Source organism: Echinococcus granulosus, assembly GCF_000524195.1.
Source record: "Echinococcus granulosus chromosome Unknown EG_S00051, whole genome shotgun sequence".
Lineage (NCBI taxonomy): Eukaryota > Metazoa > Platyhelminthes > Cestoda > Cyclophyllidea > Taeniidae > Echinococcus > Echinococcus granulosus.
This window is the reverse complement of record NW_020170431.1, coordinates 292,036-319,463: the sequence shown is the minus strand read 5'-3', so window position 1 is coordinate 319,463 and position 27,428 is coordinate 292,036. Positions and strand designations below refer to the sequence as shown.

The following is a 27,428-nucleotide window of genomic DNA, read 5'->3' as shown; positions in this document are numbered from 1 at the left end:
CAGGCCATCGGGAAATTGACACTTGAAACACAACGATGACACATATGTCACCAGTCTTCCAGCCCTTCTGCGTGTTGATAGTAATAAGGTTTTTTGAAAACTTCAAACTTCTATAACCTTGTCAAGAGTAATGCAAGCATTAAAAAGCTCTACAGGACGTTTTTTCCGACTAAAATATAGGAAACCTAGCGGAAAGACATGTCACCGTGGAGAACTCGAGCTGTCAATTTCCTGTCACATTTTCAATGATGTGTATGTGACTTATAAGTAAAAGAGAATTTTTGTTTATTAAGAGACAAGATGTGAGTAAAACGCGTTGGGGCACTTTCATTGGTATCAATTTCCCCAGCACACTGATGGCCCATGCCTCACGAGTGCCAGAAATAAAGGGAGATGTCGTCTTCCCTTTGCATCCTCAGCTACGGGTGGGGTGATATTGCATATTAGCGTCACTCAAAACTGTCAAACTGCATTAAGAAAGTGGTGCTTTTAGAGGGATTAACTTTAAAATAGCATTATTAGAGCACAAAGCTTCATGGATTTATGCTTTTGCTATCCAAAAAGACAAAATTACGAGACAATATGAATAATGATGAATTTAATCAGATCTGTCAAATTGTCACAAGGATATTATCTGCAAATGTAAACCTACGTGATTATGCGGAAGTTCCACACATCCAGTATATATAGTTGTATTTAATGAAGATATACAGAAAAAAAATCAGCATGGTAAAAAGTTTTAGAAATTATTTCAGTGTGTCGAAGAGTTAACATTTTCATGCCTATTCCGTTGCTGTTAACGCGGATAAAAAAAATTTTACTTCAGCCATCGTAGCAAAGAGCATGACAATTTCATTCATCAAATATGCCCTTCGGAACACCTCTCAATGCCCTTTGATCAGAGCTGTAGTGCCAATGGCCTCTACGGACATTGTTCCCACCTCTACTGCCAATAGACAACGTATTTGGCCGTTTGAAGACGGATATTTCTGTCCTACAGTTTTGTTTATGTGCACGTATGTGCGTTCGTCCGCAGCACAAAAAAAACTCTGTTATGCGTTTTTTTTTGTTCATTGCTCGTCAGCCCCTCCCTTTCGCTTCTGACGTAGTGACTGGATAGCTAATACATCACAAAATTAAGTTGGAGAGGCTCGAAATGGAGGGCTATGGTAGTGGTATCTTAAAAAGATGACTGTTAGTTAGGTATGTAGTCTCGTTGGAAATAACTGTGGACTTTTTGGCATGACTTCAACAAAAAGAAAGCAGGGCTGCCTTACATCCAATGAGTGTTTCGTGGCAACCGACATCCTGGTACTGCAGTTCTATATATACATGTTTAAAAAAGACTTCATGCATTATACAGCGGTTTTGAAATATCAGGGCATCACCAAGACCAAAAATTCTCAGAAAAAGTCCAATAAAACCTCATTTACAAAAAGCACAATTTTGGTTTATAGTTTATTAAGAAGTTGTGATTTATGATAAATTTTCATTTGGTAGTATGCAACGACCGGAAAGCAACCGGTTCATAATTTCAGCAAACAAAAGGAAACCGGATGCGTTAACTATATGCAAAACACTTTCCCGTAAAATAGTGGTCAGTCCTAGCTTTACTAAAATCTGAGCTGCTCCTCTCAAATTTAATGCAAGTATTTTAAAATCTGTCATAAATATGGGGTTGCCGTCACAAAAGGAACAAAAATAATGCGGCTTTGAGATTGAATCCTCCTTTGAATATTATCAGATCTTTTATATTCACTAAGAAGACAGCTAAAAATGCTTCCCTTGTGGAATGAAAAGACAATGTACTATTGAAAATTGGATTGTGTTGGATATGTCAAGATCGCTCAGTAAGCCCAGATTATCTCCAAAGGAATTTGTGAAGATTTTTCCTCACAAAGATTTGGACTGCAGTCTACATCTAATTCTTGGAGCTTATTACACAGATATGGATCGAGAAGGCTACTCAGAAGGGAATAGCAAAAATCCAACTGCTTTTCTATTTCTCCTCATTTAAATCGCCTAGGCCGCTACATGTGAATCATTGTGGGGAATTTAGCAGTTAACATGCCTTAACAATCAGGAATTCACTCTTATCTACTATTGAGGAACAAAGACTACCAGAATGGTACTTTCAGTTGTTTTACAAACCACATTAGAAAATTCGGAACTGTTCTATCGCCAGTATTCACTACCAGTCTCAGAGGAAAATAAAGTATCATAACCTAGGCGTTAACTCGAAAATGTAATAAACTGACAAACCCTGTAAAGGTGTGCATTTTCGTACTCCAATCATCTGTTCCCGCTACTTTTTGACCAACTCAAATTTTAATCACAATTCAGTGAATGTTCATTAGACTAAGGTAAAATTGTCTCTGAAATTCCTCCCTAAATCACAACAATGGGTGAACAAGCAAATAAGCGGCGTGTTTGCTCAGAAACATTAGCTAATCAAAAAAGGAGGAGAAGGAGGATTTTGGAACAAAAACCACAATGCCAATTGAGAGAAAGAAAGCTAATTCACTAAATGTGCCTCTTCAAAAATTGGAAAGAATTCGTTCAATCAGTGTTTGACTCGAGCATTCTATGACCCTCCCTGCTATTTTCATCATCCAATGGATTAAATGAGGCGAGTTTGGATTAAGGGATTATTAAGGCAACAAATGAAGCTATATGGTTTCGGTGAGGAAGCAGCTAAAGCATGTGTTTAAACTGCAGTCCCACCGCCATCCCACAAGCCGGAAGGAGTGAAATTAGGAAGTTATTTTGACTTCATACTCGTCGAGGCGTGTACATACTACGTGATGACATTCGCGTCCCGGCATAAATCACTCCCTCTTGCATGGGGCTACGCGACGTGACCAAACGGGGCGACGTTTACTTGCTAGCCTCTCCCGCGAATCAAAGTGAAATTGTTGCTGAAGAAGCGAATGGTTAATCAACGTTTTCCAATGACCCAAATTCGTATTTAATGCAAGGACATTAACATCACTTATTTCAGTGATATAAACTTAGTAAATGCTGCAAACTGAAAATTTTCAGCACCAAGAAGGACATTAATGAAGTACGTAGTCTATCGAATCTCACAATGACGTCTAAAACCCACTTAGGGTTTAACAAAATAGCATAGATGCCTCTTATTTTGGTAGTATAAAGGTGCTACGGTGCTTAAGATTTATCAAAAGCGCAGCAAACTTTTTGTAAGAATGAAAATGAGCTTCCAGAAGGAACTCTTAATTTAATCCATCAATGGATTCGTACGTCTCAAAAATGCCATAAACATCGCTAGGTTTCAATAATACAGGCATAATTCCATCAATAGGCAATATTTCCAGCACCATAAAATATCAATTTCCTAAAGAGGCACAAAAATGATTAACAGTGCAAGTGATCAGTCAAATCACCTAATGTGTTCGACTTTGGAATGCCATAACTAGCCATTTCAGTAGTATGGAAGTGTTACTGCAACCGACATATTTAAAAAGTGGAAAATGCATCTCAATTTGTAAAATAAGTGTTTTCTTTGCAAGAGCAAAATTTCATGTTTTCTGCGTTTATGTTGTTCTAATTAGATTGAGACCATTGGCATAGGATTTAAAACGCAACAAAGCATTGCTACAAGATAGAGACCACTTAAAGAGCCAGTTTAATAAGCAGATAATCGAAATTCTTGCGCTTTGCTAAACAAGTCCATATGCTACTTATTTTAGTAGTATATAAGTACCATGAAATCAGAAGGTTATTAAAATGCCAAGGTGAAAGTTTATACCATGAGGCTTAATAAAACTTCATTCTCCTCCAGTAGCGATTACCGTAATAATAAAAATCCTGTTTTTCGCCCAATTCAAGCGATATTATGGCACATCAAATCGTGCAGTCATGGGATAAAAGCTAAATCTGGCATTCAAGTTCTATGACAAGTTTTTCACTTACTATAGGCAGTTTGCCCGATTGTACTCAAGAATCGAGGGCAACGAAGATAGTTCGGTAGCCTCAAGCAAGAAGTGCCTGCCCTCAACCCCATTTCTTTATCAGGCAAGACGGTGTTGCAGTTGTTCATTGACCGCATTGCGCCATGCTTGGCTCGTAGCCGCCGTTCTAGAGCATTCAACCTGATGAAGCGTTGACGCGCCTCAGAGCGAGCTATAAAAGCCTTCATTCGAAGTCGGAACGCCTCCTGCAAGCTTTGCGGATCCACGTTTGATCCATTGCCTAAAAAGGGGGATTTTAGCTTTTCTGAACAAAATGAAATGGCCTGTTAATTCGTCAAGTTCGAGGATTTCAATGGCCGCAATGTGACGTAGCATTCTAATAAAAATGATACACAGGTTAGCAACACCAAAAGCGTGACCTGAAAGAGATAATTACTTGTTAATTTCTTTAATAACACAGCCATAACTTCTTTCTTGGGTACTGCCTCTAAATCCCTAAAGTAACCAAATTTGATTGTTTGAAATTAAAACAGTAGGAAAGCGTCAATGAATGAATGGCTAGGTTTGATACCACGCCTTGCTAAAACACTACCATCTCCACATAGACATTAGTAATTCACAACTGGGCAGTCCTAAGTAAAGCCGCCAGAGCGAAAAACATAAAATCTTAACAGTCTAAAAGCCTGATGGATGCACGAGTCAATGTCAGCGAGAAAAAAAATTAATCAAAAAAAAGGATAAAGATGAAGGTTTACAAACAAATCTTCCGACTTCGGCTTTATTAAATACCTTCTGACAATATGCATTGAGCATAAAGGATCACATAGGAAATCAACGAATTCCAGAGAATGCAAAAGTGCATTTTTTTCTTCCGTGTGGCCACCTACAGCCACATCTTCCAGGCCTAACCACTATACACAAAGTAACTGCGCCAGCACAAAGATTTGCCACCACACCCTGGATTGACGCTATCTGACACGGCCCAATTCCATGCTCACCTTTCCACACTGGCTCGTGTGTTGTGTTCACCCTTATCGAAAAAAAAGGCCCCACTTGCCTTCACTTTCGTCATATCCATGGAATGGTTTTGTGTTGATCAGACACGTAAAACTAAGCAGATGCTTCACAACTTCAGCAAAATAAAATCTGCGCATAAACGACATCGCTATTGCTTCGACTACCGACCGTCTTTAAAACGTTCACACCATCCAGACAGCTTATCTCAGCTGTACTCTAGAGCCTGCCATTAAAAATAACAACCGATAGGTTCGAGTCTCGCTTTCCGTTTCAGCAAAACTTTTGCCATTCTGAGACGCGCTATCAAGTGAACACACTCGCTGTTGTCTGGCATCATGTCTTGGTGAGGAGCGTCATAAACAAAACTGGACTGCAACGTGCCGGCCGACTATATTAGTATGTAATGAAACACTTGCTGCTATATGCATTACCACCGCAATGGCACCTCCTCTTTTGACCAGTTTGACTTGCAAACCATCCATATCCCCAAATCTAGTCGATAAAGTAGCCGCGTGACAATAGTGAAGCATGCCAATGCCAAAGCCACAGCCATAAGTATCCCTACGTTATTACTGCCTCAGTAATAACCCATTCGGCTACTACGCTACCGTAGCTACAAACACCGATCTTAGTAAGTAGCTTTCAACCATAGGTTAGCATTTTTAAAACTTCCTTTCTCGACTTCCTGTCGGTGCCCTATTTTTGTAGCACGCAGTGACGGAGATTTTTACCGACAATGTGAGCCAAAATGGGGATGTAATAGCCATCGGTATAATGCATCTTCCCGGAAAGATTTATGACGATAATTACAACTGAAAAAGTGTGGGGGGAACACCAGCCACATGCAATGTGGTGTTAAAACATAAAAGGGGAGGCAAAGCATAAATTAGAGAACAATCACTTGGGATATAAGGGGAAGGAGAGGGAGAAGGGAACTCACGTTGGTTGAAGTCCTCCTCTCGATCGCAAGCATAGGGTGGATTGGTACGTGAGAAGTTGAACCTAACAGTAGCATCATGGCTGTAGTCTCGAAAGGCGGGACGCCAGTGAGTGGATTTGGAAATTTGCTCCCGTTCAAGCGATTGGCGCTTTGTGTTAGTGGCGCCGGCACCCTTTAGATGGCTTCGAGGAGCAAACTCGAACCAGGAACAGCCACCTAAGGATCAAAGATTTGTCTATTAATACCAATTTGTATAATCTTGCTACAGTTACAACCGGGAAAATAAATTTAAAGAATGAACCTCTCGTTTTTAAATGAAATCTTAATGGAAGTTCAAATAGTCTTAGAATCCAGGTCTTATGGAAATCAAATATGCTATTCCTGTCTACAACAAATAAGAGACGCATAATGAGGGCATCACTTTGTCGGGTATAAAGACCACTGCTTCTCAAAATGTATATATTCTTAAAATAGACAATTCCTTTGTGGGGGAAAAACATAATTATTTTGTTTTTCCTCAACTAAGAAATAGTTCAAAAATTGCAAAAAAGAATAGGGATTCTTCTATTTGAGGCTATTTCGGTTTCTGCCGACCAAAAAAAGTTCGGGCGATTCTCAGTATAGCTCAATGCAGTTACACTTTACAACTTTTGTAGGCATGTGTGTGGGCGTCAATGTATCCCCGTACTATCTATTGTGCTCTACGATTTTCTGTCAATTCTAGACTGCTGTGATCTGAGCCTGCCTGCTTTATGGACCAAATTTGCTCTGATCTAGTAGCTTCACCCACCGGTTATTTCTGGCATAATATTTGTAGGTGTTGAATGCGCTACCGTAATATGCTACTCAAAAACAATTTAAGTAAAGCAATGTTGTTGCGGCCATGAATTACTCGAAGATAGATGCACCGCTGCTCTTGATGACACTTAAAACACGGGTCTGCATCGACTGGAGAAGGGGAAGTCGTAGGATTTAAGAACAGCTCCTTATCGCCATAAGACTGATCCGTGAGGAGACCTTACACCGTATTTTAAAACGGAAGAGAGGAGGGGGGGACAGTTCCTCACCCTTATCCTCGTCTTCCGTAGTCTCCTTGTTTATTCCACATTACATAATCATAGACAGTTGGGAAATAAAACGAAGACTGAAACGGAGGTAACTGGGACTGAATTTGTCTTCGTGCCTAGAGACGGAAATTTCTTATATAGGTAAAGGGTAGCTAAACTATTTTGCCTACGGAAAGAATATACAGATCAAAGTTTTAAATAAAAAAAATTACAAGGAAAACAGCTTTAACAAAAATGTTCAGAAGCAATTTAATTCTCAAGACAGGCATATGTAGCGTTTGAATGGTCCTCGTTCACATTTAGAAATGAGTCGCAGTTAAAGGAAGGAATAGTAAACAATTTTCACATTTACATGATTTAATTATATGTGAAGAAAAAAAAGGGAACACGGAATGGTGGGGGTAAGTTTGGCTTCTGAATCAAACTATAGTATGAGAAATGACTAAATTTCACACAAGACGTTATTAAGTGCACAGGTTTGAGAAGGGATGCAACCCAAAAGGTGGTTGATATGTCGCAGCCTAGTCCTGTGCAGAAGCTCCTCATCAAGACAATAAGTGTGTTCATATTCAATAGAGTTATCAAGTTTACTTCACAACCTCAGTTGTTGTATTGACGGTACGCCCAAAAGGTTAGCTAAAACGGGACATTTGATTGGGGTGAACGTCTCAAACGCAGGCGGCAGTCGAACCACTGACGACATTAGTTCACCGCTAAGGTACAGCAGTTATTCAGATCGACTCAACTATTTCATGAATGTAACAAAAGTGAAGGAGACTAGAGTTACTTTTTGGCAAGAGTGAACACGAAACCGCATGCGAAATACCACACACGACAAACGAGACACAAGACAGGGTGAGGCCGAGGGTGGTCAATCTCGAGTAGGTGTTAGCTTCAGCATACACCGCGATGAGCAAGATGCTGTGGATTGTTTTAGGTGTAGTGACAAGTTTTTGTACGGTGCAATTGCTTTGGGGCTGAAGATAACCACATTGAACAACAAAGGAGTTTACACTGCCTGGAATTTTTCCTTTTCGTTCTGAAATGGTCAACTCGGAATTCTCCCTTTTACTTGAACACCATTCGTGCAGTCCCCTACTATTTGTAAACATCTAAATATTTCGTCTAAAGTGTTATAAATGAGTTACAAATCCTGTGTTATTGCAATAGAGCAAATTAGTAATGACCTTTCAGTGAATGAAAACAACAAAATTAATTGCTTCCATGGTTTCAGTATGACCTGACCTTTTGACTGAAGGTTAATTCAATTACATCAGGCTTTTGTTGTAATTCAAAAGGGCATATTAGTGTTAAAAATAGGCAAATTCCAGTTTTCGCAGGCAGGTACCTTAAGTATACAGTTGGTTGGCGAGACTTATCTACCTCACCGATCAGTTAGCAATTTGTGTGGATTCAAGTTGGCAATATGATCACAACTGGCATTGAAACTGCTAATTTTTTTTTCAACTTATATGTCTAGTTCTGTCTGACTTGTTCCCTCTTCTCCTTGAAAGTTTAAGGCAGGAAGAGCTGAGTGAATTCACCACAAATGTTGTCATTTCCACACCTCAAGTCACCGCCTTCTCCTGAAAAAGGATACAAACTAAAGGGTGTCCACATCCCTGGGACACATCTTATCACCACTGATTTAAAAGGAATTGCCTAATTGAGCTTCATAGTAATGGTTAAAAACATAATATTTTATGATGCAGTATATTTAAAGTAGGTGGATAAGGAGAATAAATTTTCCTCAACTTTCGGGTTGAGGACGGTTCTCAAAGAAAATTAAATATGCTTTTGGGAAAGGAACACTTTTCCGGGAGTTATGGATGATTCCCATTAATAATTTTGCATAAAATTTATCAGTTGGGGACTTTTCTTCCTTTTTTTACTACAGGAATTTCTTACTAACATGCTTGCTTCCATCGTCACATATATGTGACATTCCGGTTATTTATCTGCGTCGTGATACAAAAAAGAACCCAGAAAAAAGGAATTCAAGATATTTTTGACTAACCAAGGAAGCCATTACATATCAGGACAAATGCATTTGCAACAGGAGCAAGCAAAAGATCCTCGGAGAGAATAATTTTACTAATTATTCTGCTGTGCATAATGTTTCCTCTTTCTCACCAAAAGTGAGTGTCAGCTTCGTTTCTGACCTAAATTGGACAGAACTGCAACTATAGTCTGTGTGGTCTTTTCTCCTCTTAAGACATGGGAATGCTTTTTTTGGAAAAAACTATACATTGTTACCAAGGCAATTCTCCAGTTCGTATTTAAACATCTACTTCAGGTGAGTACATGCGGAGATTGGTAAAAAGCCAAACCCCTCACTAATGTATAGCTATCACGGTCTTGACGGCGATAGGGTGGATCTCTGATCTACACCCGCCAAAACACGGGCCAGCGCTCCTGTCCACCTGATAATCACAATTAAGATAAAATCTTTCTTTTGCTGACAAAAAAATAATTCGGTTGTTCAACTCTTGAACTTCTTTTTAATTTGTGCGTAAACAGAATACTTAGCCTGTTTAAGTCATCTTATTAATAAGCTGGTTTATCTCAAAAATTTGTACTAACTTTATATCTAGTCCTTTTGGTAATCGCGTTTATTTTTGCCCATATAAACCAAAATATGTTCATTGGTCTGCGTTAGTCTACGATTTCAGTGGGAACCGGATGAATAAATTATGAAGTCCACGCTAAAGCTGTATCACATCAATCTGTACGATGCAGGATTTGTGTCACCCTTTTGACAGCAAAAAGGTGGATTAAGTGTTGATAAAGAGTGAAATTTTTTGACACTCCTCTCCCTCTCTTGCCTTGGATGAAATGCCTGCATTTTTAATGGATAGCTTAAAATTTGTACGAAAAGTAGTCAAATTGAACGACAACTTTTGAATTTATAAAGAGAGTGTAAATTGCGGTTGCGCTTCCTTCCATATGACCAACTTCAGCCACATTTATACACCGCACCTGAAACAATCTACAACATTCTGCTTGCTGTTCGCAAACGCTAACAACTCCGAAGTACCCACCCACTTCTTCGCCATCTCTCATGCTTCGCGTGTCACAAGTGATGGCGTGTTCGCCCTCAACGGGAAAATGATTCCAGACTCCTTCAGTTTCATCACATCCATGGAATGGTCATGCGTAGATCAGACACATAGGCCTACGTAGGTGTTTCACATCCCGACTAAATCAGTTGTCACATTTATGAATGACTACTGTACTGTAGTGGTCAACGGACATCGTTATTGGTTCGACTGCCGACTGTCCTTGAAGTGTTTAGACCATCCAGATGTTTAGTTTTTGCTGTGCTCGAAGTCTCCCGTAAAATACAACTAGATAGCAACAGGTTCGGGTCTTGTTTTCTAATTCAACAGAAACTTGATCATCCTGTCGAACGCCATTGAGTAAACACACCCACGATCACTGTCGCCTGACAGCTTATCTTGATGAGAGGCGTGTGCGAATCATGTCTGGTGGATGCTACTGTGCAAAAGATCGCCCAACTCTGTCTCCTTCCACCACTTGTCGTATGGTGGCGGTAGCGCTCCTTGTAAAACTTGTAAAATTCATTGGTCGATTCCTTCTAAAAATTTGCGTAGCACTTCTGCTTGCCTGTCGTACACACACCCCAGGTACTGTACAGCATTGCCCACTTTAAATCAAACATTCAGCAGTCGGCTGGGCATTTGACACGATGCTCATTACACAAAGCACGCTCAATGAAAGAAAAAGAGAGCGTACCGAATGCACTAAGGGCTAGAAGATGTTTAAAAATGCATCAGAACAAATAACAGGTTCTCTTTCCTCAAGGGAAATAAAAAGCTAAGTCAAACGACGTACCTTCTTTGAATAGTTTTAGGTACAAAAGAATCCTCACTTAGCTGGGCTGCAGTTTACAAACAGGGCTAGTTATAAAACTCGTGCGCAATTCATGTATTTTCTTTTGTGCTATAAATATATTTCAGATGGATCTAAAGGTTCATAAAGTAGATTACTTAAGGTACAAAAAAGAAATAGGACACATAACAGCCAGAAGGAGGAAAGCACTGCCAGCGTAGCGCTTCAGCCGCCACATTAACAATGAATGGCACCCATAAGAAAAGCCAAAGAGTGCATCAATCTTCACTAAGAAATACAAAATGATGGGAAAATGTATTGTAGTTGAATAAAAATCAGAAGGAGAAAGCATGAGATGATATTTCTTTTCCATTTTGCACCTCAATGCGTTTTTTTTCTCCGCCAAATTGCTTGCACTTTAGGCTGTAAATTATCTCACTTTTATAGGAATATTATTCTAGAAGGGGAATGCATTAAGATGTATTAAATGATAAAAAGTATCTCTTGTATTTTTCTCCCTGATTCCACCCCTACCGTCCGTTTGATTTACCCTCATCACTCAACACTTCCTCCTTCTAGACGATTTTGACTCCTTCAATTTAGATCGCGGTTCGCTATTAGCCAGTCACGAAGTAGGCAATTTTTAGGAGTCCATGTAGTTTTAGCAGGCCTCTCGTCGTTGGATTTTCCAAAATATTCAACTACATCTCACCACAAAACTCTCACTTCCCTCACAAGATGCAGTAGCCATTCACCACCTTATCAGAATTAAGGCAGTATTGCAGTAAGTGTATGTCGCCTTCACTTTATTCCACCTATTCACGACCAGCTGTCGTATTGAGGTGGGGGATGGAAAAATGAACGAAGAAGGAAAGTTTGAGCGCCTTTCCGTAACTTCATCGGAAATCGTATTTCAAAAAAAGGTCAACCTTTCAATGAAAGAGATTCGTGAACTTATTTCTTTCATAAGATGGCTCTTCATTCGAATCCCATCCAGCTTGGAAACTGCACCTCAATTTAACACAATTTTTGGCTTTGCGACTGATGAAATCGCAGCATCCCTCAATTCATACAAGCGAACTGACATTTACAAGCGACAATAATGAGGATGCATTAAATCTCAAATTTATCCCGGCATCATGCCTGGCTTAGCCATACTAAAACCACCCATATTCCGTGAATCCATTGCGTTCACTGCTACAGAAAAAAATAATAAATGAACAAAAACGCTCCAAATAGCTGACTGAGCAACTGCTGATGATGTTCTTACTTGACGATAGCACCAAAGCGCGTGGCTTTAGTGCCAAGCGACGTTTTCAAGCACTATTTGTAGACACCAATATAAAGGAGAAAAGGAAACACACCCTTACTGGCTTTGAAAACACTATTGTTGATACTGTGAATGGGATTGGCGGCGCTGGATAAAGTTGTAGAGGCTGAGGGAGGAAATTTTTCCCAAGTACCACTTTGGGAACAATGAAATGGAGCGGTAGATTCCCGAACAGGATGCTCTTGTGCACCTGGCATGGACATTACCTTTGTTTGGAGTGAAGTAGGTGGAGGTTCTGGAAGATAATATTAAAAATAAAATTTGTATAAAATTACTAGCTCATTCTATGCTATCTTGTAGTAATATAAAATTATTGGGGAATAATAATTACTTTTGATGCTAAATTTAAGAATCGTCTACTGCAATGGTTGGAATTTGGAACCAAAGGCAAGATTCCGACAATTTCTTGTTAAATAAAACGAACCCATTCTTTTTTCAGAACACTTACACAATCAAGCAGTAAAAGTGAACTCCATAAGCAACAGTAAATCAGAATTCTACATTTTGCCAATTCGCAAATCTTGTGGGTTATCGTGACCTAAAGTCCCGAACAACGCCCTCTCGTCTTTATATTCATTTTTCGGTAAAGGTCCACCTGAAACCTCACGGCACCCATATTACCCACTCAATTACCCTTTATAACAACTCCTGTATTAAAAGCGCAGGTCTAAGGTCTGTCAATAACGAAAAAAAAATGTGCCAAAGAATGGATTCACATAGGGTAAAAAAGGGATTCTGGTGTTTTATAAAACAGAATTTTAAATTTTGAAAAAAAAAATATTTCACTCTTTTGGCATCATATTTTGGATAAAATGCGCTAATGTCTTGATATCTAATTGAATGTGACAGAGTATTGCAAGTTCTGCTTAATTTCCGCAGCAAAACATACATCCCTTCTTCATCACCTGTAATTAATTTGAACTGACGGCGCAGGCCCCCCTGAGAAAGTGCCTTTTTCCCCCTATTTTTACGAACTAATATTGCTACCTTATCAAAATCCATGTCTGACGTGATTTATGCCATGCTATAGAATGACCATGAACGTTTTACCTACATTCCTTTTGTTCCACCCAATCCTCCAATTTTCCCAGAGAACAAATTGTAAATCGTCTTTTTTTGCATAACCTCGCACTTACCGCGTATTTCCTTTTATTATCCATCATTTTTACACCCTTTTTCTTTCTGAATAATTTCAGGAGAAACAGATTGACGCCCCTAACAGTGGATTCCACATATTGATTTTCTGTCAATCGAAATCTCTTATTTTGCACAAAATATCGCAGCTAATTTTTTTTTCGCCTACAAAAATTGCATACTTACTGCAGATTACAAGCTGGAAAAAACATTCTCCGGTTGAAGAAAAAATCCACCATGTCACAGTTCGTTCTGTATCATTGGCAAATGCAACAACTGATAACTCAAATTCCAGCTAAATATTATAATCCACTTCTGCAAACAATTTTGGGCATATTTTGAACTAATTTTTCAGCAAAAAAGCCATCAAAATTAGCCTAATTTCTAACTGAATTCAAGGTAGCCTACGGAACTATTCCCACAGCAAAGGCACAAATCCACACCCCTTTACTTATAAACAAGTTGTTGTGAGAAAGACTCCCCTTCCAGAAATTGCAAGTTGTTTCATGAGAAACAATCGCTGCCAACATTACTCTTAGCATTTCATGACATGTCAATCAAATTCTTGTCCCATTGTTAAGCAGAAATTTGGGTAATTAGTGAAATAGACCAGGTGAATGTTTGCTACGTTTGTATCCATCTCCAAACTTATTCCCACTGTTTACCCTTGGCCAGTACAACATGACCCACTTTTGTAAAAATTTCATACATCTTTTGCATTCATTAATTTTTCGCTTTGGTTAAATACTACTTTTCAGTTCCGATAAAATCAATTGGCACTATTTCCCTTCCAAAAAAATCTAAATGCATGGTTCATCACTTGTTGAAATGCCTTGCTGTAAGAACATTTTTAATTTTGAAAAATTCTTTTCGCTCTTTTTGCAAGGGCGAAACTCTTCACTGCCTCTCCACTGACACACCTATCAATGTCCTCTCTGTGCTCACTTTATGTCACTCACTAATTTTGTTTTCTCGAGAAAAACTATGACCCAATTTTTCGTGCAATGTTTTCGGCAATTTCCTCGTAAACTTTTTTAACAATAACCCTAATATTTCATTAAATTTAACATGACCCTTTCAATTTCATACGACCTTTAAAATTGTCAAGGCACTCGTACCAACCTTGTAGTCTTACCTAGAGAAGATTTAGCTTATTTTTAAAAAAGAAGCTCCATGCGATTGTGCGATACTACTTATTTCATATTGGCATGCATATTAATGTTGAAAAATTTAGAAAATTCAAAAATTTTCCACATTTTTAGAATCAACTGACTAATGGGGTCAATTCAATACCACCCCTTCAATCCCGCAAAATCTTGGGAATTTAATTCGACCATTAAACGCTTCTTTGCAAATTGAATGATTGAGCAAACCTTGGCTCATATTCACTTCATCTCCTTTGTTACCCGTACTCATTTCGCACCACCTAATGGCCCTATTTGTTGCCAGGATATTGTGGTCCAACTTCCGTACAATCTTACAAAAGCCAATTTTTTAAACAAAATAAAAATCACTGCTTTTTTATTCCCCCTCCCCAGAAAAAAAAACAACTTACCTTTTGTGTTAGAAGGCTGAGGCTGATTCGTAGCCACTGAAAAGCCATCACGAGCACTGAAATAACTGTTGTTGTAGTGTGGATTGACGCCTTCCTGACATAACGCAGTATGGGGAGGGCAGGAGGGGCACGATGGTTGATGCCAATTGTGGTGGCCCCGGTGGTGATGATTATGATGACAACAATTGTGAGATAAAAAAGGATGCACCCTGTTGGCATTATAAGCTTCACCGATGTTATAATTACACGCACATGACAACTGGAACCCATGGCAGGAGCAGAATGTATTTGAGCCGCAGAGATGGACACACGCACACGAGCGGCCTTCCGGATGGCTTGGGGTAGGCGGGGAAGGTGTACCACAGGGGCTGCAGTGACAAGCTGAAAGAAATGAGCCAGAATAGATTCGAGAAGTCTCAAGTTTAACTGCTTTAGTTTTTATTTAACACAATACCAAGAACAGGTGAATAAGACAAGCATCTAGCGATATATATCATGATCAAATATTTTCAGGCATAGGGTATTAAAAACGAGGACGGTTTTTTCATCAAATGTAATCAATTATCGTGAAAAATAAAAAACTTTTAGTTGCAACGATAAGCTGAAAGTATCGAGGCGGAGGTAGTGAGTATCTAACGTTGAATAAGCCAATCTAAGGGTTCCCCATTCGGCTCACTTAAAGTAATGACACCTTTGTAGTAAAAGTCCTAAAATGTGTCACGCACCCGGCTCTAAATGCATATTTAAAGTTGTACTTTGAGAATGCTAATACCTGGACTGATACAACTTACCTAGTAAACAAAGAAGGCAAAAAAGCTAGAAAATCCAGCAAACCATGAGTTCATCCCGAAAAAGAAAAATGGTACGCTGTACATATCCCCAGAACATCAAATTGCGTTATTTTTAAGAGGTACTTTTTGGAGACGATGGGAGTTATTCAGCAGTGTTACAAAAAATGGATTTATGATTGAAAACTGCCCAATAAGATAGAGAGATCAACATTAAAGGAACTAGATGCATCGTAAAATAAAACCTATCATAATTTTGCAACTCATATTTGGCTTTAAATGGTATATTACGTATATTAAGGGGAGTAAACTACAAATAAAACAAATAATACGGTGTTTCACTGCACCAGTTCCACTAATTGTTGATTGTGCTGCTATTTGATCAGACTAACCAGTGTAGAGAGTAAATGCGTGGTCCTCAGCCGGATTGGCGGTTCGTGGACTTTGTTGCCCATGAAAGTCTGTACTTGTAGCGCAATCACGACTATCGAATGCCCGGTGAAAAGGCTCGCGTACGGGAGATTTGGCCTTGGTCACTTCGGAATCTTCAAGACCTTTAGGGGAATAGGCTGTATTTTAGGAACTGCTTTAAAGGAACTGTACTAGAAACGGAGTTAATCGTATCTCTATGGCAAGTGAACTAAAACTAGCCAGAGTAGTCATGGTTACTACGCTGCATCAGCGCGAGTCCACGTACTTATACAGAGTGTTCTCTTTATTTCCCATCCCTGATGGTAATTAAACTTCTTCAATACCATATCGAAGTTTAAAGCAAATATTCTCTGTGCGTCGGTGCTTTCGGTTTGTGCAACGTCTGTGAAAGTGTTCTCTTTAAAAAGACCAACTGATTTATTGAAATCAAGTGGGGAAAAAGGGGTAGCTTTTTCCAGATCTTGCCAATACAGCTTTTATAAACTGCTACGGATGAACATGAGCACAAACCCTGTCGAATTTTCAACGAAGACTTAGAGAAAGACTTCAACCCGGATTTCCCTGATGTAGACATGTTAAAGACGGGGATGCGACTGGCAGGATGGTTCCGTTGCCGTTTATTTGTAGTACAGACGAGAATGTAAGATTCCGAACTTGCCAGAATGCCAAGAAATTAGATCTAAAAAAAGGGCAGTTCCAAAAAAATCGAAATGGAACCGTTTTCTGGGGTGAAGACACTCCAAGCAACATAAAACTCCGAGATTTTTAGTTCTACAGATGCGGAATTGGGTCCAACCAATGATGTAACACATTAAGTAATGTGACCCATTATAAATTTTTATATTCTGCGCGAAAATAAGACAAGTTGAGGTGTTGAGGAGGATACATTCTGTAAGGAACATCCACTTCCAAGGGGAAATATATTACTTGCGGAAGAATTAATTACATCTAAGCAACATCCGCAAAGTCTCATCACAGAATAACTTGCCAGTATAGCTGAACCCTCCCAGAGCAGCCCGTTTAACTTCATTTTCATTCTTACAGAAAAAGACTAGTCTCTTATCCTGTTTCGTAACACAAAAGGTTAAGAATCTATTAGACATTCATCACCAGGCACTCTACGCACTGCCATAATGCTCTCAGTCCTAAATGATTACTGTGTGTTGGCTGAGGACAGAGCCACCACGCTCAAGTTCGCCAAGATCTAGGCTAACAAGCCAATTGAGCATGCGAAGAGTATTTGAAGCCTTTTGCTTGAGTAGATATCCGTAGGTTGGGGTTTTACGGTTTCGTTCATCATTACACGTTATTACACTATTGCCTGCCATCCAGACTAGTGGATGGCACGCATTTACCACTTACCACTCTGTGCATTACGACGATGGTAACATCTCCTTCTACGTCTATAAAATTAATAGCTCTGGTGTGGCTTGGACATCTTTCGTGAAAATAAGATTCGTAAAATAACCTTTGGAGGTAGGTTAATAACTGTGATATTTAAATTCTCGGATCTTCGTGGTTTCAATAACAAATCCTTTTGAGCAGGTTCTGTCAATCGTGATTTCTTCTCAAAGAATTAAACATCGGAGGTTGCTCAAGAGCCTCATTCTGCTTAGGCCACAAAATTTTCGAATTAACGGAAATTCAGGCAAATCCAAGTGTATGACATCATCAAATACGCCATTTTTTCTGAATAAACCCAGGTTTCTAAATGCAAATAAATGCACCTTTATTATTGTGGTCAGAAATGGAGAGTGAGAAAGGGACTAGAGAGGGCTACATTTGACCGAAATGTCAAACACTTCTGCAAAGTGCTGCTACTGCCGCCACTACCACCACCATCGCTGACTGGCTACCGTCCGGTGAAGAAAAATGAGCAAACACACGCACGACTTTTGCGGCCTCAAGAGCTATAAAACTGCTAATATGTCGGCCAGTCGGTGCAGTAGACGGCGCCTTACTCATAAATCAGAGCCAAAATACTGCCCATCACCCAGCCAACCACCTTTATTCGTTCACTAGCCTCCCTCTCCCCATCCTCCTCTTCCTTCCTTCCCGCCCTGGCAACAGGAACTGTCAACTCCACGTGAACTGAAACAGGAAGCGTATTTCTTGTTGGACAAATAAACGTGGTACATTTCCTTATCTTTTTTCCATGGGTTTGGTGATTATTTGTTTACTGCTGAAAAAAAATTTAGAAAGACGGCGGGAGGGAGATATTAATGATTGACGATTGGAATCATCGGCCATTTTGCTTCATTCCTTTTCCCTTACTGAGTGAAACTGCAAGTATTTCTTCAGTTTCTTAAGAATAAAGGGTGGAATAACCTCGTTTAATTTTAGATTGTATTAAATGAAATAGAGGAATCAAAATTTGAGCACTATTTTTATGGTAAAATCACGACTGAATGCTTAGCGCTGTAAGTAGCGACCAGTATTTATAAAACAGGAGTCTTTGATAAGAGCGCATGATAAGTCTCAGAAAACCGGAGACTAATTGCCACTTGGATACATCGGTATTCTTTCTCTCTTCTTCCTTTTTTCATTTCCTCCTTTTTTCAAACATTCACTTTTCGATTCCCTACTCTCCTACGACAGAAGGGCTCACTGTATCTGCGAGTTGTAGACCAGTTAAGAATATACTTGCCGTAGAGCTGCCGTGAGCCTGTTAGGGAGAGTATTAGGACTACTGGGGTGAGATATGGCCGGATATGTTAGAGTGATCAACCACGAGGGGCCTGCTAAGACCACATCAACTCCTGAAGACCACCTACTTAATGTTTAGTCAAAATTGTCCAGCAGGTATAACAATACTCATTTACTGGAAAAATTAAGAAATGTGGTCTAAGTGATCCGTGTTTGTAATTTTAAATGAAGCTTTACATTAGAGAGTAAATTGAGTATTTTTTGTTTGAAAAGTTCTCGATGTAGGAAGTAAATTAATCAGAATCAAACCAAGTATTCTGTATAAATTATGCAAATTTCACCCTACTGCAGAGCTTCTGTACCACCCTCATCGTTTTCGGTTGTTGTACTTCTGCATTCATCAACATTACTCCTCCTGTTCCACATAGGACTGGGTGATGCCAAGGCAATGGTGCTAGTAACTTGCAAAAAATATCAGACAAATACGGAGGATGAAGGATGCCGTTTCCTTCTCTCCATCCTATCCTGAATCACCAATTTTGCAAGTCATTTTCGTAGGGGTATGAGGTATGAGATCTTGTGTTATTTTGTCTTGTAAGAAACGGGCTTCCATGTGATTGGCAGATTCACTGTATTGTCTGTTTCTTAAAAAGAAGCTTTCCTCTTACAAACCGACAGGTTGATTTTTTTTAAGCAGACTGGCCTCAACAAGATGTTTCATCCATAATGAACAAGTGCTTCTGCAATCCACTACACGCACACAAACACAAAGCAAGCATATTTGTTTGGCGATGACGTTTGGGGAAAAAATCAAATTAAAATAACTCAAGTTAAATGGTATGTGCTTGTCCAGCTTCGTACTCAAACTGAGTCTCCCATTTCTTTCGCCTCGGAGACGGAATGGAACCAAATTTCACGCCTAGTAGCTACGACTAACAGCCTCCGCTTACCGTGCAACAGAATCTTTTACAAAAAAGCACAAATTGGGTTTGTAAAAGAGTAGAGTCCGAATTCGAGGCTTTCGTAAATTCTGTTTACTCGCGCCAAATCAGGCAAGAATAAGCTAAGTCTCTCGCCTCAAAAATCTGCCAGATTTTGTAATTTAATTTGCGTTTCAAAGAAATACCGCCGCGAATCGCAGATGGAAAAAAGGAGAAAACAAACTGTAGGCTGTTTTTTTGTAAAAGCTGACGGAACAACGCGGTTTTGTATCTTCTTTTCCCTTCAAAAGGGCCAAACTACGTCACCTTAACTCCTTTCAAATAGAGTAGCAACACACGAAAAAGCAAGCCTCTACCCTTTGCTTCAATTAAGCGAAATAAGTTGGCTTTTTAGGTTAAGGTAACAACTGATCAAACGTTTGGTTTACCGGTGAAGGCCTTGTGGCGAGGTCGAGACCGCTCAGAAGCTCTGATGAACTCGACGTACATCTTCTCCACATCTGTCTGGCTGAGTTTTTTTGTTGGTTTAGCTGGTCTCATCTGCAGAACGTCTATATTGGACTTGCGAGATGTGGGAGCAATTTTACAGCAAGGCGACGTCTTTGATTTAGATGGGCCACGTAGATTTGACGATGATTTAGGAGAAGGTGGAGGAGAGTTGACAATTGAGCGACACTGTGCGTCGTCCAAGGTCTCAGATTTGGATGATGTAACATCGGTGCAATTGTTTGCTGGAGAAGGATTTCTCTCCACGTTCAAAAGAAGCGTCTGTTGAAAGGGCGATAAGGAATACGTGATTTAACCACTTAGCGGCAGCATACATAACCATGGATTTTTGCACATGACTGAGGCGATTTGATTAAAACGGAATTCCCTGCTCTGTAAGATTAATTTACATTTATTGCTTTAGGGATGTCTCAACATGGTAACTTTTAAATCGGATGAATGGACGCACTTTCGGCAGAGCGGCAGTAGTACGTTCAATTTCACCTCTCCTCCAGTCACGGTTTAGATTGCTCACGTGACTGTCTTATTCAAGATTGCCCACATGTGATCCTCTGTTTAACTTACCCCAGTGCCACAAATTTTAGGTCATGTAGCGAGCAGGCTGGTTGAGTTTAAATCGGTAAAGTAAATGTTGAATTTCCTCGGTTTGAGAATAATTAAATATTTTTAGTTCTTAAAAATCAGCTGAATTGCTGTCATGACGCATTCCAGTGGTAATGGTGCTTTATTTTCTAAGGATACTCTTTGGTGGTAATAATGTTATAATTGTAATTAGCCGTATGTTGCCTAGATGGTCTACTGAGGCGTAGAACTACTAACAAAGCTTTACCGGCTCCAAAAAGGATTTAATATTTAAAATTAACAACAGCAAACATCTTTTTGTTCATTTGTAGCCCTTTTAAAGTCGTTCAAAAACGATAATCCGTTGCACTGCCAGAAATGAACAACAACCAAGGAGGCTCATATTTTCACTGAGACTATTCACTAACCAAAAATAATCATTGAATCTGAATCAAATTACCCAATTTGAGTTTGCCTCAAAACTGGCGGGATTTAATCTACCGATAGTTAAAGTCGAAAATTATGATAACGACGGCGTCAAATTAACAGATATGCAGGGCCCTTTACTGGTAAAATGATATTTTTATGTGACAAAAAAGAATTCAAGACAAGCATTAAATGTTAAATGCAAATTTTTTGTAAAAAAAACCTCAGACTTATGGCCTTATGAAGTGAGTTGACTGATTAAAGCATAAGTTCGATTCCAATGAAGGTTAGTACATTGGAGCAATGTTGTAAGCTAGGCTTATAAAAAACTATCGTAAGGGGTTAAAAAAATATAATCCCATTGTATTCTATCAACAAGTCTCATTAGAAAAATGATAAAACTGCTGCCAGTCTTTCTCATCGAGACCCAAACTTGCAAGTTCCATTGTTAAAAATCAAATCTGTGTCTGGAGACAAAAGCACCTCACTTTTGGCTCCCAACAGTCCATTCTATTTCGCAGGTGGCTGCTTAATTTTAAGAAATATAAGAGGAATACTAAGGATAAGGATAATGTAGCACAGGCCTTTCTTGCGATCTAAGATTAAAATTTTCCCAAGGATCAGTTTTGAAACAGCATTAGGCCTTTTGCTGGCTTATAAGGGGAAAATATAAATTCCGTTTAACCGATTGGCTAGTCCTGGTGCACCGCCCACTTGTATCGTATTGAGGTGAAAAATTGTTTGGTTTTCAGCAATGACCTCGTAGTGCATAATCCTCTTCGTTTCTGCTTAACTTTCATGGATTTCTCAGTCCAAGTAAAGATCAGATTGATGGAAGGCATAGGCGGAAACTCCCATCACTCGGTTCAAAAACCGCTGAAAACCCTCCTTGATGCGTTAAACTCAAATTACTTTTAGCAATATTGACGCATATTTCGTCATTATCGAGAATGGAGAATCCTCCTCCACGTCATGTACCTATCTTGAAGTGACTCATCATCGGAATTTTTTTCAACAATGGTTGGGCAGCAAACAATATCTTCTACACCAAAGTTGGCGAAGCGGTCACTTCTACGACTTTAGAACTGAGTGGAATTAGGTTTGTCAAGCAGGAAAGTTCAAACTATGTCCAATGGGCTCAATCAAAAAAGAACCCCGCTTTATAAGGAGTTCATCTCTATCATGCTATGTTTTTACCAGTTACGATGAGCCATAACGCCTTGCTATGCCAAAAATTAGGAAATTTTTTTGGTCAGCGTATGCCCAAAGAACTGCGGATTAACCACGATTAAGAACCTTGATTCCGTCTCAAGCTTCTTTAAATCATCAACACATAACACTTTACTACGGCCCCATTCACCTCAATAGGCCCAAGGGAATGGTGCTTTTGCGAAAAAAAGAATCATTACGAAACTTTTCCTCCCAAGCGTAGGAAAGAAGAACAAAGCTATAAAAAGACTTTTAAATTTTCTCTAAGCACAACGAACTGATCACTACGAGTGTGTAGTGTTTTGTAACGCTAAATCATTCTCATCTCATTTCAACACGAGAAGGTAGGTTTGTTTGCCCAAAAACCTCAATTTGTATTTCCTAAAAATTATTCGGAACTACCTTCAAAATTGCATTAAACTACCTCCTCACATGACACGAATTTACTGGAATGCATATAAATCTGCAAATAAAATGCAACCATTAATCACTAGGATCAGATTCCCTTAAATGTCAAGTTCGAGAGTCAATTTTTCAAGTTTTTATTGTTGTGAAAGTGCATTATCAGCCAGATTTGTCTTTCAGACTTTCAATATTTCATGCGCATCACTGAAAGCAGCCCAAAGTATTCTGCTATGTTCACCTCTACAGATTTTTGGCTATGCAAGAGGCATTGACACATCTTCAAAGTTCACAATATTGACTGACAGCAGCACCGCAAAGCGACCTCAACTGAACTTGCCACAATCGTTAATCTGCGCACTTGGCCTCTGCTTTATAAAACAATTATTAGTCAACAATGTCGTCAATTAAAGGATAGAAATGCACCCTGCTTCGGTTTGGCTGGCTCTCAGCCTCTTCTTACTACATCAGGCTTTAGGCCAAGTGGACAAGCACCAAATGGTGGTATATCGTTCCGGCACAATAGCCAAGGTGACAATTGAGACACTCCCACAATCCACGGTGGTTGAGAATGGTGGAAAATGCAAATGCAATTCTCGTCGCATGAACAAATTCCGGAATCAATATGGTGGGAGCCGCTGTACTTGTGAATCGACGCACAGAAGAAGGGATTACGCACGACTTGAGGATTTGGAAAAAGAATTTGCAAGACGCGAAGACGAGGAGGAGATGGATGAAATTGAGGCAAAAATAGAGGCGAGAGAGAGGAAAGATGAACAAAAGGAGAGACGAATGAAGACGATCAATCGAATACAAATTCGAATCAAGTAGATTCACCTATTTCGCTGCTTCTTGTTCTGGTTATGATTCGGCTCTAATCAGTAAGTAAAAAAGATTACGTCCTCTTTTCAAGGTCCTAATTCTTGAATAACTTATTTGATGAGCAAATATAGACGTAGTTATGGGACATGGGTCTTAGCCAACCATTGAGAAGCAAATTAGATTCATTTTAGAGATGGGGATACCCAGTGTTATACAAATGGACGATTCGGTGCCAAATGACTGCTGAATAAACCCTTAGCGTGATGCTTTCAATCACCACCAAATTCTGAATAAATCGGTTGAATGCTATGCCAGAAAGGCGTTACTAGCTATGGGCAGCAGACGTAAAACGGAAGGACCCATCTATCCACATCAAAAGTTCTGTTACCTGCAAACCTTTTCAGACCAATAATGAAAGGGTATCTAGTTTAGGAGAAACCAATTGATTCTCAATGAATATTTAGTGAAAATGTGAAGAAATGATACTTCATTAAGCTACGGGAGGCAAATAGCAACCCAGACAGTCGACTGGCTAGCATTAAGCTAGCAGTGAAACGAAAAAGAGGAATGCAGTTGGCACAAAAAGCTTGGAAGCAGTCTTATATCATCTTTTGCTTCCAGACAAATGCTCTTTTTTGTTACAAAATTCTCTTGGTACAAAATATCATCCAGTGTAAAGCAATGTTCCCTTGCATCGAATCACATTGATGTGATTAAGAATAAGGTATAATCAACCACTTCAAAATACCCAAAGCACGTCAATAGTGCTGAAATCCGAAGTCTTCTAGCACTGACAAGAGGTGATTCCCACGTATTTTCACATACTCGTGCATTTTAAAAAAAATGCAAATCTGGTTATATCAGTAGTAGTGACTATTTATAAAGAGAATCCTCTGTCACTGATAAATTGAAAATATTGAAGACAATTTATATAATTCGCCTATTGGTTCAGGGCCAGCAACATTGTGGTGTTTCAGGCACATTGACAAAAAATAATGGCAGGCCCGTCAAATTGTCCGTTGCCATTCTCCTCAATTTCGTGATTGCTAATCTAAAAGTCCTCATTTGAACGCCTGGATTTATTTTCTTCGATTGCACGGCAAATACACTCGACCTCTCAACCATGGAATGAATGAATGAGAGAATAACAGCGTGGGTGAACAGATTCATCATGCAATTTTGATGAGAAGAATGGGTGCTACATTCACTTTAGTGAGGAATGTGGAATTTTTTTTAACTACGCAATACCGTTTGTGTTGGCACGCTAAGACTACAACTAAAGAATTAATTAACCATTCAATTTTGTGGGGTCTTGATTAAACTGAGTAAGGGTCCTAGATAGTGCTGCCGAAGTAGACAACAAGAACGGAATAATTAACATCATTATGTGTACGTTGCAGTACAAATTAAATAGGATCAGAATCTTCGGGGGAAATCGCTCGGTGCAACCTACAAAGGGCATCTATTTTGCTGTTGTAATTTTAATAATTCTATTTACCACAGAACTTAATATAACTAGTTCCTAAATTGATAAAGAACACATGTCACATATATGTGACGCAGTTGGTGAACATCAACAAGTTTATTAACACTCTCAAGTCAACTTACCGATTTAGAGAGACTCAAACCCTGCTCAAGCAGCGCTTTCAGCTCACGAATTGTCTGCTTTTTCGACAAATAGGCCTCTTTTGCTACCTTCAACTTTTTGGATTCCTCTTTGAGTAGATCGATGAACCTCTGTTTCATAGCTTCGCCAATTTCAACAGAGAAAGGTCTGGATTCAGTCACCATCGACTCCACAGAGAAAGACACCTCTGTAAGGGAACTTTCACTGACGAGACTATTCTTTGAAGGACAATCTTGAATCTTTGAGGAGGCTTCGTCTACCACTGGAACAGATTCGAGTGGAATATCTTGATCCTCAATGATTTGATCGAATTTATCTCCTGGGCAAATATCTTGCTCCTTCAATTTCTCATTGGGTAATCGATCCTCACAACCAACTTCTTTGGAATGTGCTGGAAGGATAGAGACACCCTCTTTACCCTCATCTTGACAAAAATTATCAATCTCTGATGTGGTCAACTGCTCACGAGCTCCTTCTAAATGATATGTGGTACTGCAGACTTCCGATTGATTGTACGAAATGCTATTATGAGCTTGAAATTCAATAGAGGAGTGTCCACCATCCACCCTGTGATCACCAGTCTAAAAATGTTCATTAAAAAAAATTTGTTAAACGTTTAAAACATCGACCTCACATCCCACCACTACTTAGACAGTAATCGTTTTCATCAAGGCAGAGAATAGAGAAGGAAAGATTGATTGATTCTTTACCAAATTAATTAAGACACCACTGAAAGTGAGGAAAAGAAAGGAAGCAACGAAAATGAAGTCACTAATGGGGAAGGCAAAAGGAATGGCCAGATGAATGTAAGTTCCTTTACTCAAAGTTAATTTGTTTTACCTAGATTGCCTGGTCACAACAATGGGACAATATGAGGCCAGTTAACACTTTCGATGCTGTCCTAGGACCAACTATCATTATTCTTTTGATCAATTTAAATGCTTTCTGAAATCTACCAAAAAATATCTTCACACCAGAGGCATCCTAAATCTACTTTATTGGTGAAGACATTGGATGCCGTAAGTTGATCGAGAAGTCAGACTGAGACCCAAAAAAGCAGAGCATGGCGTAAGTGTGATCCTGGTGGCAAAAGTGTTTGATCTTTTTTTTCAAGACTAATATTTTATCAAATTTTGTAGTTAATGCCAATGCCTCAATCGAACAAGCCTTTACACTTTCAGAAGTGCATTAGAAACCATCACGTGGGGGTATGAGAAATGTGCCAAGAAAAATGCGTTCTAAAAACCACATTCCGCACCTTTTGCTTTAAAAACTCAGGAACAGTGAGAAAAATTATAACTATTTAATGTAAAAATATTGGTATTTTTTCGAAAAAAACAACGAAATACTCCTCATGCACAATCGTAAACAAGTACTAAATAGAGGCGGTATTTCCATACTCAACGGGTGGCAAACAAATTACCAATCCCCCAACACTAAGGCACTCTGCCAAAAAAGAAAATTAGGCTCTAATTTTTCCTCCTAAGGACAGAGTAAATAGATTAGAGGGTATAGAAGCAATAAAGGATGGATGATTCCTCAAGGAGTATAGAAGAAGCATACCCAAAGCAGGCCTGAGCAAAAAAGGAGAAGCAATTCCCTTTTCCCCTGCTTTGCGTGCAATAATGAGTGCCACTACTTTATCCCAAGGAGGGCAGGAAATAAAATGGAGAGAGGAGAAAAAAAGTGTATTCACTAGTACCCACCATTCTCCTCCCTCATTGCTTAGGATCTCAATTACAGAGTGCGATTCGACTGGTAACAAACAAGGGGAAAAGAGGCGAGAGGAAGGGGCAAAGTTAACCAGGATGATAGTACAAGTAGTAATTTGAAAACTCATTGTTTTAACTTTGGATTTAAATAGGGGGAGGAAACTGAAGTTAGTTGTGCCAACTACTTCAAATTCATTACATAAAGATACACCGGATTTCATTAGTCTGTTAGAGGTGGAGTTGTAATGATTTAATGTAATTCCCACGGATTCTAAAAACCGTAAATCATTATTCTTTAGGACAACTTAGTTAATTAGACAACCTAAAATGTCATTTTATGGCTGTCTACAAAATTTTTAATAAATTTGTTTTGAAGTAATATAGATAAAATAATTACAAGAGGGGTTCCAATAAAACCGAAACTTCTAATTTTACTTATTTTAAAGGGACGGTATCGTAGAGACGTTAACAAGGGGTGTACATGTCGTGGGCAATAGTACCCCATGCCAGCTTGGTACGGCTTACAGT

The 27,428-nt window shown here is 39.2% G+C and overlaps 1 protein-coding gene across 1 annotated transcript in view; it reads right to left on the bottom strand. All coding sequences in view use genetic code 11, as the record gives it.

Moving 5' to 3' along the window:
* Window positions 1–3,925: 3,925 nt before the first annotated feature.
* Window positions 3,926–27,428, bottom strand: part of EGR_06128 (hypothetical protein) — a gene marked incomplete at both ends in the record, with an annotated part of 37,087 nt that continues 13,584 nt past the window's right edge. The window contains 9 exons of the mRNA XM_024495377.1: window positions 3,926–4,212; window positions 5,890–6,105; window positions 7,783–7,933; window positions 14,828–15,195; window positions 16,008–16,169; window positions 18,031–18,138; window positions 18,641–18,712; window positions 20,063–20,402; window positions 25,170–25,769. Of these exons, the coding sequence (XP_024350208.1) occupies window positions 3,926–4,212; window positions 5,890–6,105; window positions 7,783–7,933; window positions 14,828–15,195; window positions 16,008–16,169; window positions 18,031–18,138; window positions 18,641–18,712; window positions 20,063–20,402; window positions 25,170–25,769 (2,304 nt within the window). The remainder of the gene's footprint in view (window positions 4,213–5,889; window positions 6,106–7,782; window positions 7,934–14,827; window positions 15,196–16,007; window positions 16,170–18,030; window positions 18,139–18,640; window positions 18,713–20,062; window positions 20,403–25,169; window positions 25,770–27,428) is intronic.